This window comes from Ciconia boyciana, chromosome 12, assembly GCF_034638445.1.
Source record: "Ciconia boyciana chromosome 12, ASM3463844v1, whole genome shotgun sequence".
Classification (NCBI taxonomy): domain Eukaryota; kingdom Metazoa; phylum Chordata; class Aves; order Ciconiiformes; family Ciconiidae; genus Ciconia; species Ciconia boyciana.
In genome coordinates this window covers 8734841-8749945 of record NC_132945.1, presented here as the reverse complement: position 1 = coordinate 8749945, position 15105 = coordinate 8734841, and the positions used below count along the sequence as shown (strand labels likewise).

Sequence of the window (15105 nt, the reverse complement as noted above, 5' to 3'; positions counted from 1 at the left end):
TGCAGTTCAGCAGCTCTGCCCATGGATTCACAGTCTTCATTTATTTGAAGATGACTTGCCATGAACCTTTCATCCACAGCAGGAAAAAAACACTGGGGCATAGTCTGGAGCGTTTCGAGGGTAAATATGAATATATGGAATAAGAACTGCTCTCTGCTTCTGGTAGAACGGTAGGAAAAAGCATGGAAGTGCACCAGAGAAGAAAGTCTAAGCAACCTTTTTTTGTTGTGGGAGACAGTAGTGAACAAACCTACCCACTACGAAGAGTTTTTTCCAGGAAGTGTAGGTTGCTGCAACCTGTATCCCTTGAGCAGCGGGTGCTCACACAACAGTTCTCATGCTACTTGCAAGCAGTGCATTTGAAGGAGCCCCAGCAACGTGCACAGAGGATGAACGACCCCTACAGCCCTGCGACACCCCGACCCATCAGCAACACCTCACCCAGCACCATGAAAATGTTCATGGGCTTCCTCGCTATATTTATTGTAGCACAGACGATCGGGACCGTACTCTTCTGTTTGTATCTTCACATGAAGATGGATAAGGTAAGTATAGAAACAAGGTAGTCTCTGCTGGATTGCTAACACAATTTGCCTTCAGCCGTGGCGAGATGCGCTCACCAAAAGGATGAACATGGTAGAAGATGATGCTGGCCACTGGATGGATGCAGGAGTGACATTTATTACACCCGTGTTCTCATTTCTGCTTTAATTTGCCACTAAGATGTACGCTGAGGAAGAGATCCGTTCCCTTCATTAACAAATTGAGAATGGATCAATCAAGAAAAGTCATTAATAGCACACCTGGCAGCCGACGGCCAGCCTGGGGAGAGGAGAGTGTGGCTTAAACACACAAGTGGCTATTTTAGGCTCGGTGGTGGTTTTTCTGCTGCTGTAGCACTTGGCAGCACTGTGACACTAATCGTGGATTAGATCCTCGGGGATCCAGAGGTGGAATTTTTTTTAGTGTTTGCATGTATGCATTTTACCAACATCTCACTTCAGATGCTGTTTTTCTGTTCAGGGAAGAAAAGAGTGGATCTTAGTACTTTGTCTTTTTTTGAAGAGACACAGTATCAGTGATCCTGTCCCGTACTTGGGACAATATTTACCAAAAAATTAAAATCTGAAAAGCTGTTTTTGAGGTTGCCATGACTGCAGCCGCACTGCACAATGCTAGAAATCACTGATCTAAAGCTATTTTCCTCCAAACCAGAAAAGACTACCAGCTAAAGAAATGAAGTGTGTCTAAAAACCAGAGGGAGTTCTCCTTACCAGATACAATGATAAGATCATCAATACTGATTTTTAAACTTAAATTGAAATTTAAGTGGGTGACTTCTGAGCAATCCTGAGCTAGAGGGGCTTAAAAGTTGGGGGGGAGGGAAGGGGACTTTGCTGCACGGAGGCTGCAGCCTGGGGTGAAGGCGTGAGTAGCGGGTCCCTGGCAGAGCGAAACGTGACTGCAGGGGCCGTGGCAGAGGATCAGAGGCAGCCGAAATGCAGTCACGGGTGGCAGGAAGATTTCAGCTGCCTTCAGAGCTCACGGCAGGGCTTCAAACCCGACCCTCCGCATCCCAGCGCTGCCTGCGCTGAGCGCTCTGCCAGGCTGTGTGTCCTTGTGTCCGTCTGCACTTCTCTTTACCGTTTAGCTGAATGTTAGGTTTTTACAAAAAAATAGATGTAATTTCAAAAATCAGTTGGTTTTTTTTCTTGGCTTTCCAATATTTTTTTAAAATGATTTTTTAAATCTGAAGCTCTTGGCAGAATTCATCCCCAACTCACAAGTCATTTTGGTCTCTCGGCAGCTCTTTTAGTCAATAAGCTAGCTGAAAAAATGAAAAGCCACCCGGCATGGGCAGGGCAGCGCGGGGCTGAGAGAGCATCCCAGCTGCCTGCCGGGGCCACTGGGGCAGCAGCAGCGAGCCCTGAGCCACGCGCTGAGATTTCTGTGCTGCTGTCTGTAAATGCAGGCGGGCGCATATTTGCCACCTGCCTTTTGGAAAAGGCAGAGTGGGAAATTTAAATTCATTATCCAGGTGATAGGAAGGGATCCTGAGCGATCCTCCTCTCATCCAGCGTTGCCAACCAGGGTCAGCCCCGTGGGTGCAATTCCCGGCGGATGCAGGGGCAGATGCTGTGCCGGGCGGCTGGTACCTGCTGTGTGTCTGCCTGGCTCATCCCGCCGCCGAACAACCGACCCTGCGCTTTCCAGGCTGCGATTTATCGCTGGCAGGAATACAGCATGGCTCCACTGCTGGCCGTTGCAGGTTTCCCACTAACATCCCATTCACCCTCTTTTCTCTCCCCCACCGGCAGATGGAAGAGGTGTTGAGCTTAAATGAAGATTACATCTTCCTGAGGAAAGTACAGCAATGTCAGATGGCAGAAGGTCAGAAGTCAACATTATTGGACTGTGAAAAGATTTTAAAGGGCTTCCAGGACCTCCAGTGCAAGGTACACTGCTGTTAGGTGGATAAAGACCCCACTGAAGGTGGAGGGAGGGCTCCGGTGCACACACAGCTTCATCCCAAGCTTTTTTTTGCAACCATGGGTGCCCTTTACCTTGGGGCTGCATAGCACATGCCCTTTTTTACACTATAGTTTTTTACACCGTATTTTTCCACTATATTGATATAATTGAAAAATCTCATCCAGTTTTTTCTTAAAACGGTCTTGGTCAGAGCACGTCCAGCTGCGGCATGCCGAGGGATACTCGGGGCTTGCGGCGGGAGGGATGGAGCTGCAGCCATCCTGGCTCTGCGCTCTGATCCTGGTCTGAAAATACATTGATTTTCTGCTGTCTGGCACCTTGCTCTGATCTTGTGGCCAGTGGCTGTGATGATGCTTGTGGCCACATGCCACTGGGAGCACTTTTACGCCCACTTTGCCCAGGGGTCGATGACAGTGCAAGGCTTGGGCCAGGTGGCACGGCTCCTGGCAGCTGGCGAGGAGGAGGACGATGCTGTGCAGATGCCACCCCATGGGCTCAGGGATGGCACCTCCAGCCGGTGCAGCGGCTCCTCACATTTGGGTGCAAAAGAGCCACCCTGCACCGTGTCGTCCTCCCAGAGTGGCTGAGGGCTGCCCTGCCAGGGATGGGGTGCTCTCAGCCTGCTCAGCCCTTGAATTCGCCGCTTAGGAGGGGCTGTGCTGGCCAGAGCAGGCAGGAGAGGGACATTTCTTCCTTGTTGTCAGTGCCCAATGACAGCAAATGCCTCAGCTAAACCTTCAGGTTTGCATCAGTACCCAACTGACAACAGAAGATTGGGTCTGAGATGGGCCCTGCTCAGCAGTCCTGAAAAAACCCCTCTTGTAGGGGCAGGGACATGCCCAGCCTGCTGGGCAGCATGGCTGTCCAACATGGTTTTAAATTAAATGGAGATTTTGTTTATTTGTTTCTCTTTTTTCAAATAAACTTTCCCCGTCACATCATTTTAATTGCATAAAACCTAAGATCATAAACCCTACAAACCCCCTGCTGCAAACAGCTGGTCAGCCCACGGCCATATGTGATGCTGGGAAAGGTGCTGGAGGGGCTCTGCGGTTTCGGGTACCCTCTGCTGAGAGCTGGCAGGGCTGTCAGGGCCAAACAGCACCAGCCTGCGTGATGGCCAGAGCATCCTTTACACAGAAGCTTTCAAAATCGTTGACTTGTACATCCTAAAAAAACCCCAAACATATGTTTTTGCTGTTGTTTCAGGACGGGGGAGCCAGTAAAGGGCAGCCCAAGTTTGAAATGCAGAGAGGTGAGTTTTCTGGTGCCGCTAGCACACCCATCGCTTGCCGGAGGAGTGGCTTGGCTGGGGAAGGGGTTTCCTTCACCCTGCAACAGCCCACCAGTGCCCCAGGGCATGGCACAAAGGCAGGGCATGGGGTTGGGGTTTGGAGCATCCCCATGAGGGTAGGACTGTGTGTGGCATGGGGCTGGCAGAGGAGAGCACTGGGCATGGCTGTCTCACCAGGGCAGGTGGCTCTGGGTGCCACATTGCCTCAAGTCGATGAAAATTAATCCAAAATTAAATCCATGGCCTTTTTGCATTGCAGGCGATGAGCACCATGAGCATCCCCATTTGATGCACAAGAATGAGACGTCCGTGGCAGGTAAGGGGTGGGCACATTCCTGTCCTTTCCCACAGCGTGCATGGTGGCACGGTCTCCTCTGCAGGCTTTATCCCTCAGGGGCTCCACCTCGAAGGCGACTGTTGGCGCTGAGCAGAGGCCAGATCCTACATCACTCAAAGCTGGGGGGGGGCTTTGGAGACTGTGCCTCTGAACTGGATTTGGCCCATAGAGAAATACCAAGGGTGGGAGGTGCTGTGGTCCCTGCAGAGGAGCTGTGCTGCGCCGGGGGGACAGCGGGTGCCAAGGCATCGATAACACTGGCCTTTCTGAATTGCAGCAGAGAAGAGGCAGCCGATCGCAGCCCACCTGGCAGGTCAGAAGAGCAACAAAGCAGTCTCAGGTAAGACAGACCCGCTCGGCTCTGCTTTGGCCAGGAAGCCAGTGGGACATGACAGTGTGCATCCCCCGGCCAGACCCCGCAATCCTGCCCCGCGGCTCTGTAAGGGCAGGGACAGGGACAGTACAGCTCCAGCACAAGAGCGTGTCCCCAAAGCACAGCAAACCTCCCAGTGGTCACGTCACCACGTGCACCTATGCCACACGGGGCTCACACATCCCATGCCAGTAGCCTTATATATGCCTTCCTAGAAATGCACTACAATGGCTTAATCTTTACGGTGCTTTTTTATGAGGGGAAAACTATTTCTCTTTGTATTTAAGGAAACCAACCTCTCACTTTTCTTTTGGACTCAAAACACAACGCTTTTGCTCTCCTGGCCATGCCTTGCCCGTGTGGCTGCTGCAGGAGGGTTCTGCTGGCATATTATATCTGCTGATATAATCTTTGGTCCTGGTAGCAATACGGGCTGGGTGACAACTTTACAGTTGCAGTATAGATAGCTCCAAACTGATTTAGACAAGCTGCACTTATTCACAGCCGTGGCAACATCAGGTTTGAGAAACACGTGTGAGTCCTACCTCCATTTGCATTTGTGGATCCCTCTGCACAGACCATGGTTGCTCTCGCAGCTCCGTCCCCCAGTGTTGCCTTAGCTAAGGGACATCCTGCAAGAGCAAGGATTACCGAAGCGAGTAAGAGCTTCCAAGGTCAGTCTCTCAACCTGGCAAGGATTTCACAATCTGAGCACTTTTGATTTAATTCTGGAGTAACTGCCAGTAATCGGCAACTGCTCTTTCCATCTCTGACGCAGCATTTCACCCAGAGCTCAGTCTACCTGTGGAAAGCTTAGCGGTAGATAAGATCAAAGAAGCGAGAAACTCGCTGCATTTTAAAACTCCCTGCTAAAGCATTTGTTGAGCCTATAAAGCAGGTTGAAATTGCCCAGCGAGCAGCAGCTGCCTGGAGCTCGGCTCTGCGCCTCGGCAGTCGAGAGCAGAGGAAACATCCCTGCGGGATGCACGGGCATGGACCACGGGCTGCGTGGCTCTCCCAGGACCACCTGTGCCACCTTGCTGTGAGGACTGGGACTCTGGGCTGGGACAGTCAAACCCGTTATTCCCCACGGAGTTGGGTTGCTCACCCCTGATGTTCTTGCAAGTGTCTCTGTAGGCTGGGGAAGGCAGAGGTCCAAAATCCCTCCTGGAGGTCATAGCTGAGCTCAGCCCCTATGGCCATGGTTTCCCAGTCTCTGTATTGACTTATCTGTACCAACTCCAGTGGGAGTGCATGTTCATGAGCTACTCCGATGTGCCCCAACAGCCATGCCAGTAGCAGGTCTGTGTGGGCAGTGGTCCTGGTGGTAGGAGGCAGCACTTGCCGTGCAAAACCCTTCCAGCTCTGCACCCTACCAGGGACCAAAACTCTGAGACAATTATTTTTGTGCTTCCCTGGTGAAGTCTCACCTTCTCCGGAGGCCACGTGGAGGAAGGACTTTGGAGGAAAGGCAGCACCCAGTTTGGAAAAACTATGTGCCCTGGGATGGGTGCCTCTGAAGACAGCAACTGCAGTGTGTTTTGGCAGTGCTCTGAGGGCTTGGAGGCTGTGCCACTGGAAGCCATGGAGATAGCAACCCTACAGTGGTGGACACAGGAGGCGTTTGGCCCCTGGTGGCAACTGTGTGCAATCCTCCACCCTAAGCATTTCCACTTCGTTGGATGAAGGAAGCAAAATGCTCCTCCACTCACAGAATTGATTCAAGGTTGTCAAGGCTAGTGACCAGAAACACGGGTTAAACATGTCCTGGCCTGAGGGAAGGGGACCCTGCTCCCCTGGGCTGAGGATGGTGTCCTGGGGTGGGCAGGACCCACCCCTGCACCCCACAGCAGACAGAGGCTGTGATGCCAAATGTCTGTGGGGTGTCCCCCCAAAATCAGCCTGCCAAACTGCATGTGTCCTTCTCCCAGCTCATCTGCCATGCTTTCCCCCTACAGTGCTAGAGTGGAAGACGACGATGTATGGCCCCATGAACAACAACGTGATATCCTACCAGGATGGGAAACTGAAGGTGAAGGAAGCAGGGCTCTACTACATCTACTCCCAAGTCAGCTTCTGCACCAAGGCAGCAACTTCAGCACCCTTCACCCTCTATATTTATTTGTATCTCCCCATGGAAGAGGACCGGCTCTTGCTGAAGGGACTAAACACGCACAGCACCTCCATGTCTACCTGCGACCTCCAGTCCATCCGGGAGGGAGGCGTATTCAAGCTCCGGGAAGGTGACATGGTCTTTGTCAACGTGACAGACTCAACACGAGTGAACTACAGGCACGGCAGCACCTACTTCGGCATCTTCAAGCTGTAGTGAGGAGGGGGCCACCCCGAGCTAGGGGTCCAGCCCGACTTTGTTGAGCAAAGTGGCTTTCCCTGTTTCCCGTATTTATGTTCCTCTGCCTCTTTGGTTTTCTTATTTCTTAATTTGTATATTTTGTTATTTATTAATGAGGGCCAAGGGGCTCTGAGAACACAAATGGAACAAAGTTTGAAGCTGTTGTTGTTTGCACTTTGCTTTTTTCTTTCGTTGCCAACAATTTGGTACGTGCTGGTGTTGTGTGTCTGGGTCCACCATGTCCCGCGTGCCTGGCAGAGTGGATGAACCCGTTATGTCACTAGAGCTTTATTTAGCAAACTCTACCATCAACGTTTCTTTCCTAACACTGTAGGATGGCTCAGGGCGCTCCAGCCAAGCTAGGTTCATACATATCTCCCGTACCAATCTGCTTACAAAACATCAACGGAAAAACATTAAAAGGCTTAGGAACGTCTCCTCTAAAGGAATCAGTCAGCCAAGTGCTGTCCTTACATGCTAGCTGCTGGTGATGCATCGTTGCCACCCTAACTGTCTGCTTTATCTTGAGAAACCCCTTTTTTCCACCCCTGCCTATCTATGAAACTCAACCTGCCTTCCTGCTTAGGGTGACACTGCCTTAGCCAGGTTCACGTTTGGTGATGATCGCCCTGCATCAGAGGGGTGATCAGCAGCCGAGGGGGGGACTGCTGATTTCAAACCAGAGTGAGGGTAAGGCACCAGCGGTGCTCTGCTCTCGGTGGCCCGAATCCGCTCGCCAGACTGTCCTCCTCCCACCTCTGCAGGCAGAGGACCCTCTGCCTGCGGACCGTTTCACTCCACTGTGGAAGGGGCATTGGCCACCACTGACAAATTTGGACCTGCCTCCTCTCCTGAGACCCCTCCTACCCTAGGAGGAGGATCAGGAAAGCATGGGGGTGGCAGGACCAACTTGCTTCGTTCCAAGCCCTCCAAAGTGCTTGTGCAGAGCATCTTCTGGCTGTCCTCAGTGAGGACATGCCCACAGCAGCACTTTTCCTGGAGCTCCAGGAGAGCAGGACTGTGCAGATGGGCAGGACCCCATCTTGGGCAGGGGGTACCTGGGTGACACTGCACGCTGGGGTCTCCCCGACCCTCTTCTCCAGCTTGGCCCTCAGGGAAGGTGAGCTGAGCAACCGCAGGGCACAAGGATGTTGATGCAGCATTTCTTAAAAGCATCTAAAGATGCCAAAGGTGGCAAGCCTGGAGTATTTCGTTATACAGGTTACACTTTTTGGAGTGCAGAAGTTTGGAAATACTCCTGGAAGCCAACAGGACAGCAAGTGGAAGAGCTTTCAGATGTGGGCAATCCTTAGGGTTTGCTTGGCTGGAGGCTGCAGGTCTGGTCCTAACACAGTGCCCGAGTGCCACCACTGCCGGGACGGACGGGGCAGTCTTTGCACAGCTCATTGCAGTGCTGGGTGCCTGGCATGCCCCCCTCCCAAAGTCAGTGGAGGAGAGCTCAAAGCCAGTCTGGTTTGACTATAATTTAGTATGTATTTGTCGGCTGTTCTCCAAAACTGCCTTTGTCAGGGAATGGACCACTCTTGTCTGACCCCATGTGTAAAAACTATTTCTTTAACTAAAACCATCTTATATTCGTAAACAGAGAGGGACTGTGTGCCAAGGGACTGTGCGTGGCTGTAGCTGTGTTTTGCAGCATATTTCAACGTTCATGGTTCCCCCTTCCTGAGTGTGGGGTTTCGTCCACTGTTACCCTACAACTAATACAATTTATGAATTAAGGGATAGGGTGCTTTTTATGCCTTGAAGGCCGCTCACCCTTCTCAGCCCCAGGCTTGGATTTCCCAGGGTCCTGCTTGGAGGGCAGTGGGGTGGCACTGGGGGGCACAGTGGGGACAGCCAGTCCCAAAAGCCTCTAGGGGCAGCCATCCCATTCCATCCCATCCCGTCCCACTCCTTGGGGCACATTGGGGTGCTAGGGCCGGGCAGTGCCGGGGGCATTTTGGCTGGAAGAGGGAGCAGGGACCCCCCTACCCTGGGAAGGCAGGGAGGCACGGGGGCTGGAGCCCCTGGCACAGCTGTGGAGCAGAGGGGTGGGGGCTAATTTAAGGGGATTTAGGACACCTGGCTGGAAGAGGTCTATTCCTGCCTGCTCTGAGGGCATGGAGCCTGCAGGGATGTCTCCGCTTTGGAGCAGAGGGATGGATTCTGCACAAGGTGGGGTCCTGCGGCCGCCATGCGTGGGGCGGTAGGGGCTGGGCGGCCGCCTCCCGCGGTGATGTGGGTCCAACTATGTCCCTGCCGCTGCCGAAACCCAGACAGTCCCTGCGGGCTGGGCTCACGGAGGCAGCGCCGGTGAGGCTGGAGAGCCCCAAACCTCCTTGGGGAAGTGGAGGTGCCTGGCTGCGGTTGGAGTGCGGGTGGGAGCCATGGGAGAAAGCAAAGACCGTGCCAACTGGCATGGTCTGAGAAAGGGGAAGAAGCTGGCTGGGAGGGAGTGGGTGGGGAGAGCTCAGGGGAGTGCGTGCATGGCTGCTCTTGGGTCCCCAAAACCATGGGGAGCAGAAATGCTGTTAGTCACGGACGAGGGGAAAACGTGATCAGTGCATGGCCCCGAAGCCCCCCGCAGTCCCCAGCTCCGGTGGCCGGGAGCACCTGCCAGAGGGTTTGGGCCGGGCTGCGATCCCCAGCCCAAATCACTGAGAGGGGGATCTGGGAGCTGTAAATTGCATGGAGAAAGAGATCTTCATGCGTGGTTGGGGGAAACAGTTAGAGAGGGGAGAAGAAAACAACAACAACAAAAGGCATAAAACAGCTCAATAAATTCTGCAGCGGGAGCAGCAGGCGCCAACTGCCACCTCCCCTGCCTGCGCTGCTGCCTTTCCCAGGGCTTTTGTTTCTTGCCTCTGTTTCTTCGCTTGACAAAAATAGCCCGTGGGATTCAGACGTGAGGCAGTGCGTGGGAGGGGAGGAGACGCGATTGCTACCATCCAGCTGTGGCCTTCTCCTGAGTGGCTTTGTTCTCCTCCCCGGCCCGTGCCCGGTTCCGCGGCAGGCACAGGTTTCCTCTCCCCGTGGAAAGTTTGAAGGTCATCAATACATTGATTTTTCCCTTGACGTGGGGCCTCCCTGTCACTCCTTAGGCTGTGGATTGTACAGTGCCTGAACTGATTTTTTTTTTTTTTTTTCCTTCTTTCTGAGTAAAGAAGGGCAAAGGGGATGTGAGGGTGATAAGTACGTGGGGCACATCAGCAGGACTGGCACGGGGGGGTCATGGATGAGCAGAAGCAAGCAATGGCATGGTCATCTGCTGGGAAAGGTGTTTGCACAGCTCAAGACACACTGAGCTCACTGGGAAATACTTTTTTTTTTTTTAGTTTTATATAAGAAATGAGATTTTTTTGTTGTTGTTTTCCTCAAAAAAAGGTTGTGATGCTGGTTTCCAAGAAGGGTCTCGCCAGCTTGTGCCACTGAGCTCAGGGCTGCCGGACAGTGTGAGCTGGAGAACAGCCGTCCACGTGCTGTGTGGCTGCGCACGGTGGCTGCTCAGGTGACAAGCCTGTCCTAGCATCTCTGTGCACTACTTTGGGGTCTTTTTTGTTATCCCTCTCCCCAGTTAGGCACTGTATGCCTGGGTACCAGCCTTGCCTCAGCACCCCTTGCTCGGTGCCAGCTCCCCCCAGCCCTTTCCCCTGGCCGGGGCAGGGTCCCCATCGGCATGGTCTCCATTTCTTCCTAGGAGCTACCTCCATCTCTTCTAGGAGGGTTTGCTCCATCTCTTCTAGGAGGCCAAACCCGTTGCATGCACCCCTGCCTGGGGGCAAGGGAGACTTCTCCCCCTCCTTTTGGTTTGGGCTCAGGGCCACTTGTGCCGTGGAGCGGTGCCGCGCTGGGACGGTCGCAGTCCCCTGCAAATGGGCACCTCCAGGGCATCCCCAGCTGCGGCAGTGTTTTGGGCTGTGCAGGTTAAGCTGGGCTTTTGTTTGTTTGTTTTTTCAAATTGATGGTCGTTTGGAGCTAAACTCTGTTGCTTGGAGGATGCTGATGCTGCCTGTGGTGGAGTTGGGTCATGCAAAGGGGCTGTTTGGGAGCTGGTGTAAGAGAAGGGGCCAAAGCGGTCCTGTATTCAGTGGGAGAGCAGGATGGAGGGTCTCTGGTTAAGGCCTGGATCTGGCCTCACAGGGACCCGGGGGTGGAGATGCTCCCTCCAAAATGAGCCTGGGGAATGCCTCCTCCTTGCTCTTCTGCTCAGTGCAGGCTCTGAGTGCTCAGGTCTGGATGCAGCTCTGCAGTAATTCCCCAAAACACCACTCGTGCCTGAGGCCAGTGTTTCTTTTTTGCTTGCTCTTTTTCCTGCTCTGACCGCTGTGTTTGGGGAGGGAGAGCAGGATCTGGTGCTCCTGCCCTCGATCCTCCTGCTTCAGCTGCGGGCTGAGAGCATGGCATGTCTCTACCGAAGAGTTAAAAATACCAGTGTGCAGGAGAGGTCTTGTCCAAGCGGTAGACCAAAGGAAATCCTGTCACCACACCTAATCTCCAGAAAAAACACATGCACTAACTAAAAAATCTCAAACAGGCAGGAAGTCACTTATCTACAGCAACCCACCGGTGCAGCAGAGAGCAGCTAGTTCTCCATGAAGCATCCTTGTTAGTGGAGTGCAAGCTGGGCTCAAGGGATGGAAGTGCATCTCCTTCCCCTGGGACCAGGTGCCCTCCCTGCTGCAGGTCTGGGTGACGGTGGGAGCAACAGCCCAAGTGCCAGTATCACCATTTGTACCAGTATCCCCGCCAGCATCAAGTAAATTGGAGGGTGGATGCTGCAGCCACAGGCCTTTTGAGCAAATCAGGGATGCTCAGAGCAAGCATTGGCTTTGCTTTTGTGGCAGAAACAAAGGAAGCAGCACTGAGAGCTAAGAAGCAATTTTTATCCTTCTTTATTTGTTGAAAATGTCAATTAAAAAACTGTTTGAAATAAAAACATGTTAGAAAAGTTGAACTTGCATAAGTAGTTACAGTAAATAAACCTACATGACAAAGATAAACTGGAAGGCAGCTGACACAACATCCATCTAAAGACAGACTCACTGAAACCTATTTACAAAGCACTGTAAACAAAGTAAATATGGAACCATTGCTGTCCATCCGGCATGGCTTCTTTTCCTTTTTATTTTATTTTCTCGTCTTTTTTGGCTTCTAGCTCTTGACAAACACTTGATCCAAAATGTCCCAGTGTGCCCTCCATCACATTACATCTTACAAACATGCATATGTACACAGCACGGGTTTCAACTAAACCGGGGGGCAGCAGGGAAACATTTCTACCCTCTCCTAGGAGTGTAAATGGCCTTGGTTTGCTTCCTTGCACTGGCTGCACGCCACGAGCGTGGTCCCCAGCCTGCCTTTGGGGTGTCTGGGGACAGCATCCCAGAACAGCGGCGTGAGCTGCTCAGTGTGCAGCAAGGTTGTTACCCTGGAAAACGATTAACCAGCACAGCAGGGCTTGACTGCTGACCAAACCACTCAACTGCGTGCCTGGGTGGGGATGCAGAGAGCTGCCATCCAGCTGGGATGCTCTGGAGATGGCAGACGTAGCCAGAGCAAGAAAGACCTCTGTTTTGTCCTAGAAACAGCTTAGATTTAAAGAGGGTTTCTTTTTACACTCCTTGTGATGCTTTGGAGTCTAGCTCTCCCCAAACACCATTTGCTATGTTCTGGCTAAATTTTAATTGCAAGGAGGGAGTTGTAATTATTGCCTCTATCGTGTCCTTCATGACCACCGTAATGGTATGACTGTAATGAGCTGTGGTGTGTCTGCACACCCTGGGACCATGCTGCCCTGTGATATATGTAAGACTTATCATTAACTTTAACAGAAGGTTACTTTTATAATGCTGCTAAGGAAGGAAGGAAAACATGAGTTCTAAACTAGGGTATAACACCAAATAAGATGAAGATAGCCAATGATACATATGCATGTTGCCTGTGTGCTGTGTTCGAGGAGCTGTGCAGGGATCTGGAAGGGTGTTGCACGTCCTTGCCCTAGGAGCGTTCCAGCTCTTGTCAAAGCATAAATAGCTTTCCTATCCCAAGAGAAAGTTCCTTTTTCCTAGCAGAAAGCCCCTTTGGGGCAATGGGGGAGAAGTGGCCGTTGGCTACGTTCCCAGCCTTTGGGAAGGAGTGATGGAGAGCCTAACGTGGGCAGAAGGGAGCAGGGAACCAGCACATTTGGGGGTTGGTTTTGTTGTCAAGCAGTGTTTACATTTCATACAGAGAAAAGCATGTCCTGCAAGGGGAAGCACAGCAAAACTATAAACTCATACGATACCTGGACACTCAATGTGAAAACAAAGCAGGGGGTAGGAGTTATAGGTCATGCATAAGAAAAGGGATGGGGGGGCAGAACAGCAGTTACCTGTTGTGCTAATCACGAGCTGTTAGGAGGCAGTACTGTGCAACATACCTTCCCCAGGCGCTCCGACAGGTGCTCCAGATCTGACTTCCCCAAGGAGTTCAAATGTCTTCATGTTAATTGCACATTTTAATCAGTATCAAGGCCACACGGGAACCACAGTATTGCTGGGCTCTAGTTCGCTACAGTCAACTAATGGGGAAAAAGAAGGTGGATGGGAAAAGCTTCCCCAGTTGTGATTATCTGAAAAGAGGAGCATGGTACTTTTTGGTTTCTGCTCAATGCCACCACCTCAATAATGTTTTCATTCAATAAATAGGTACCGGTGCTTTTGGAAAGAATGAAAGCATTAAAAAGTGCTTAAGCTTCCTCTAAGAAACTGCTGCCAAACCCTTTGTGAGCGGCAATCATTAGCAGAGTTTGTATTTGCTCCCAGTAGCAGGTACGATGAGGTATTAGTTGCTGCAGATGAATTGTGAATCACGGACCGCTTGCTTACTGGTTTAGTTGTGATCGATTGTTTCTGGTTTATTTCCTTATTGGATGGAAGAAAAACTAATTTTTTTTCTCTACGACTTATTTTTTGGTAACAAAATTCCCAAAACCAACAAAATAAGGAGCAAGAAGAGGCAAAGGATCCAGTTCCGCTTCCCAAAAAACACCTGAGGTCACACACCACTGCCAGCAGCTTCTCCCCGAATTCAGGCGATCAGGGACGACTTGCGCCCCGTGTCCTCCCTGCCACACTCGTCTGTCTGCTTCAGCAGCCTTCTAACCAGCTTCTCCAAGTCCTTCCTGGATTTAAGCTCTTCCTCCAAACACTGTTTCATCCTTTTGTTCTCCTGAGAGGGGAAAAAAAGGAATAAAGATGCAGTTAATGCCCATGCACTTTATGCAGTGAGGTCGGTACTTCCTCGCACCTGGCTGCCTGGTGGCTCAGAGGTGATGACACCCCATGGACATTTGACAGGTCACTGCCGGCTTGCAAGGGAGCTGCAGGATTGCACCAGCATCGGCAAGACTTTTCCTGGGCACTGACCAGTTGAAGACAACGACCCGGCGCAGCCAGCACAAACAAAACCCCTCAAATTACCTGCTTCAATTCTTTGACTTCATCTTTCAGTGCATAAACCGTGTCAACAAGGCTCCTGCAAAAAGAAATGCAAAAAAAAAAAAGAAATAAAAAGAGCTGGAGTGCAGCAAAACAGCAACAGCATAGAAGCTTTCATGAGCAACGTGCTGATGGGGAAGGTGCTTCCAGCTTCTGCTTTGCAAGCAGCAGGTTGCAGCTATTGCTGCTGCCCATGAGGGGACTCTGGAAACACAGCCCAGGAGCATTTATAGGCCACCGATCCAAAATTCAAGGCTCTTTTCTCAAAACTCAAGAAAAATACCTTGTCTGCTATCTTTAAGTTATCAACTAAGGTCTGTGGCTTTGGCTTCCTTGTTTACGCTACTGCAATAAATAACAATGATTTTAAAACTGGAAATGCCTGAGCATTTTTTGTAAAACAGCCTTGATTCCTTGAGGTTATGCTGCAAAAAAACAGGCATGAAAGGAATGCACTGTCTGGGTTAGAAAAGGAGCGGATCAATGCAGTCACTCAGATGCTGAAGCTATGTAGCAGGTTGGGAGCACTCACAGACGGCATCACCCGGCTGTCAGGCAGGCTCCCGAGGGGTAGCCGCAGCCCAGTATGTCAGTAGTTAAAAAAAAAAAAAAAGCCACTTGTTTGGTTCTGTCCTCCCTGACCCCATTAGCTACATCCGGATAAGCTCTGGGACTCGATAAACTGGCTCTCGGGACCAGCACACAGACTCCCAGAGGGCTACAGCCACGTCAGAGCAGCTGGGAAGGCGGCTCTGTTCTTGAAAAGGGACAAAA

The 15105-nt window shown here is 51.6% G+C and overlaps 2 protein-coding genes across 3 annotated transcripts in view; one reads left to right on the top strand and one right to left on the bottom strand.

The window, feature by feature from the left end:
• Positions 1 to 389: 389 nt before the first annotated feature.
• Positions 390 to 6904, top strand: CD40LG (CD40 ligand). Its single transcript, XM_072877165.1, has 6 exons — positions 390 to 545; positions 2319 to 2456; positions 3703 to 3748; positions 4047 to 4103; positions 4402 to 4464; positions 6456 to 6904. The coding sequence occupies exons 1-6, from the start codon at positions 390 to 392 to the stop codon at positions 6824 to 6826; spliced, it is 831 nt and encodes a 276-aa protein (XP_072733266.1). The 3' UTR covers positions 6827 to 6904.
• A 4825-nt stretch (positions 6905 to 11729) lies between these two features.
• Positions 11730 to 15105, bottom strand: part of ARHGEF6 (Rac/Cdc42 guanine nucleotide exchange factor 6) — a 35348-nt gene continuing 31972 nt past the window's right edge. For both annotated transcript variants that reach the window (XM_072876817.1, XM_072876815.1), the window contains 2 exons: positions 14314 to 14368; positions 11730 to 14062 (listed from right to left, as the gene is read on the bottom strand). In XM_072876817.1, the coding sequence (XP_072732918.1) occupies positions 13922 to 14062; positions 14314 to 14368 (196 nt within the window). In that variant the 3' untranslated portion in view covers positions 11730 to 13921. The remainder of the gene's footprint in view (positions 14063 to 14313; positions 14369 to 15105) is intronic.

Excerpts from the sequence above, each read along its gene's own strand:
- CD40LG (XM_072877165.1), top strand. The coding sequence starts at position 390 with ATGAACGACCCCTACAGCCCTGCGACACCCCGACCCATCAGCAACACC. Across the intron at positions 546-2,318 it reads TTCACATGAAGATGGATAAG|ATGGAAGAGGTGTTGAGCTT; the intron begins GTAAGTATAGAA and ends CCCCACCGGCAG. Across the intron at positions 4,104-4,401 it reads GAATGAGACGTCCGTGGCAG|CAGAGAAGAGGCAGCCGATC; the intron begins GTAAGGGGTGGG and ends TCTGAATTGCAG.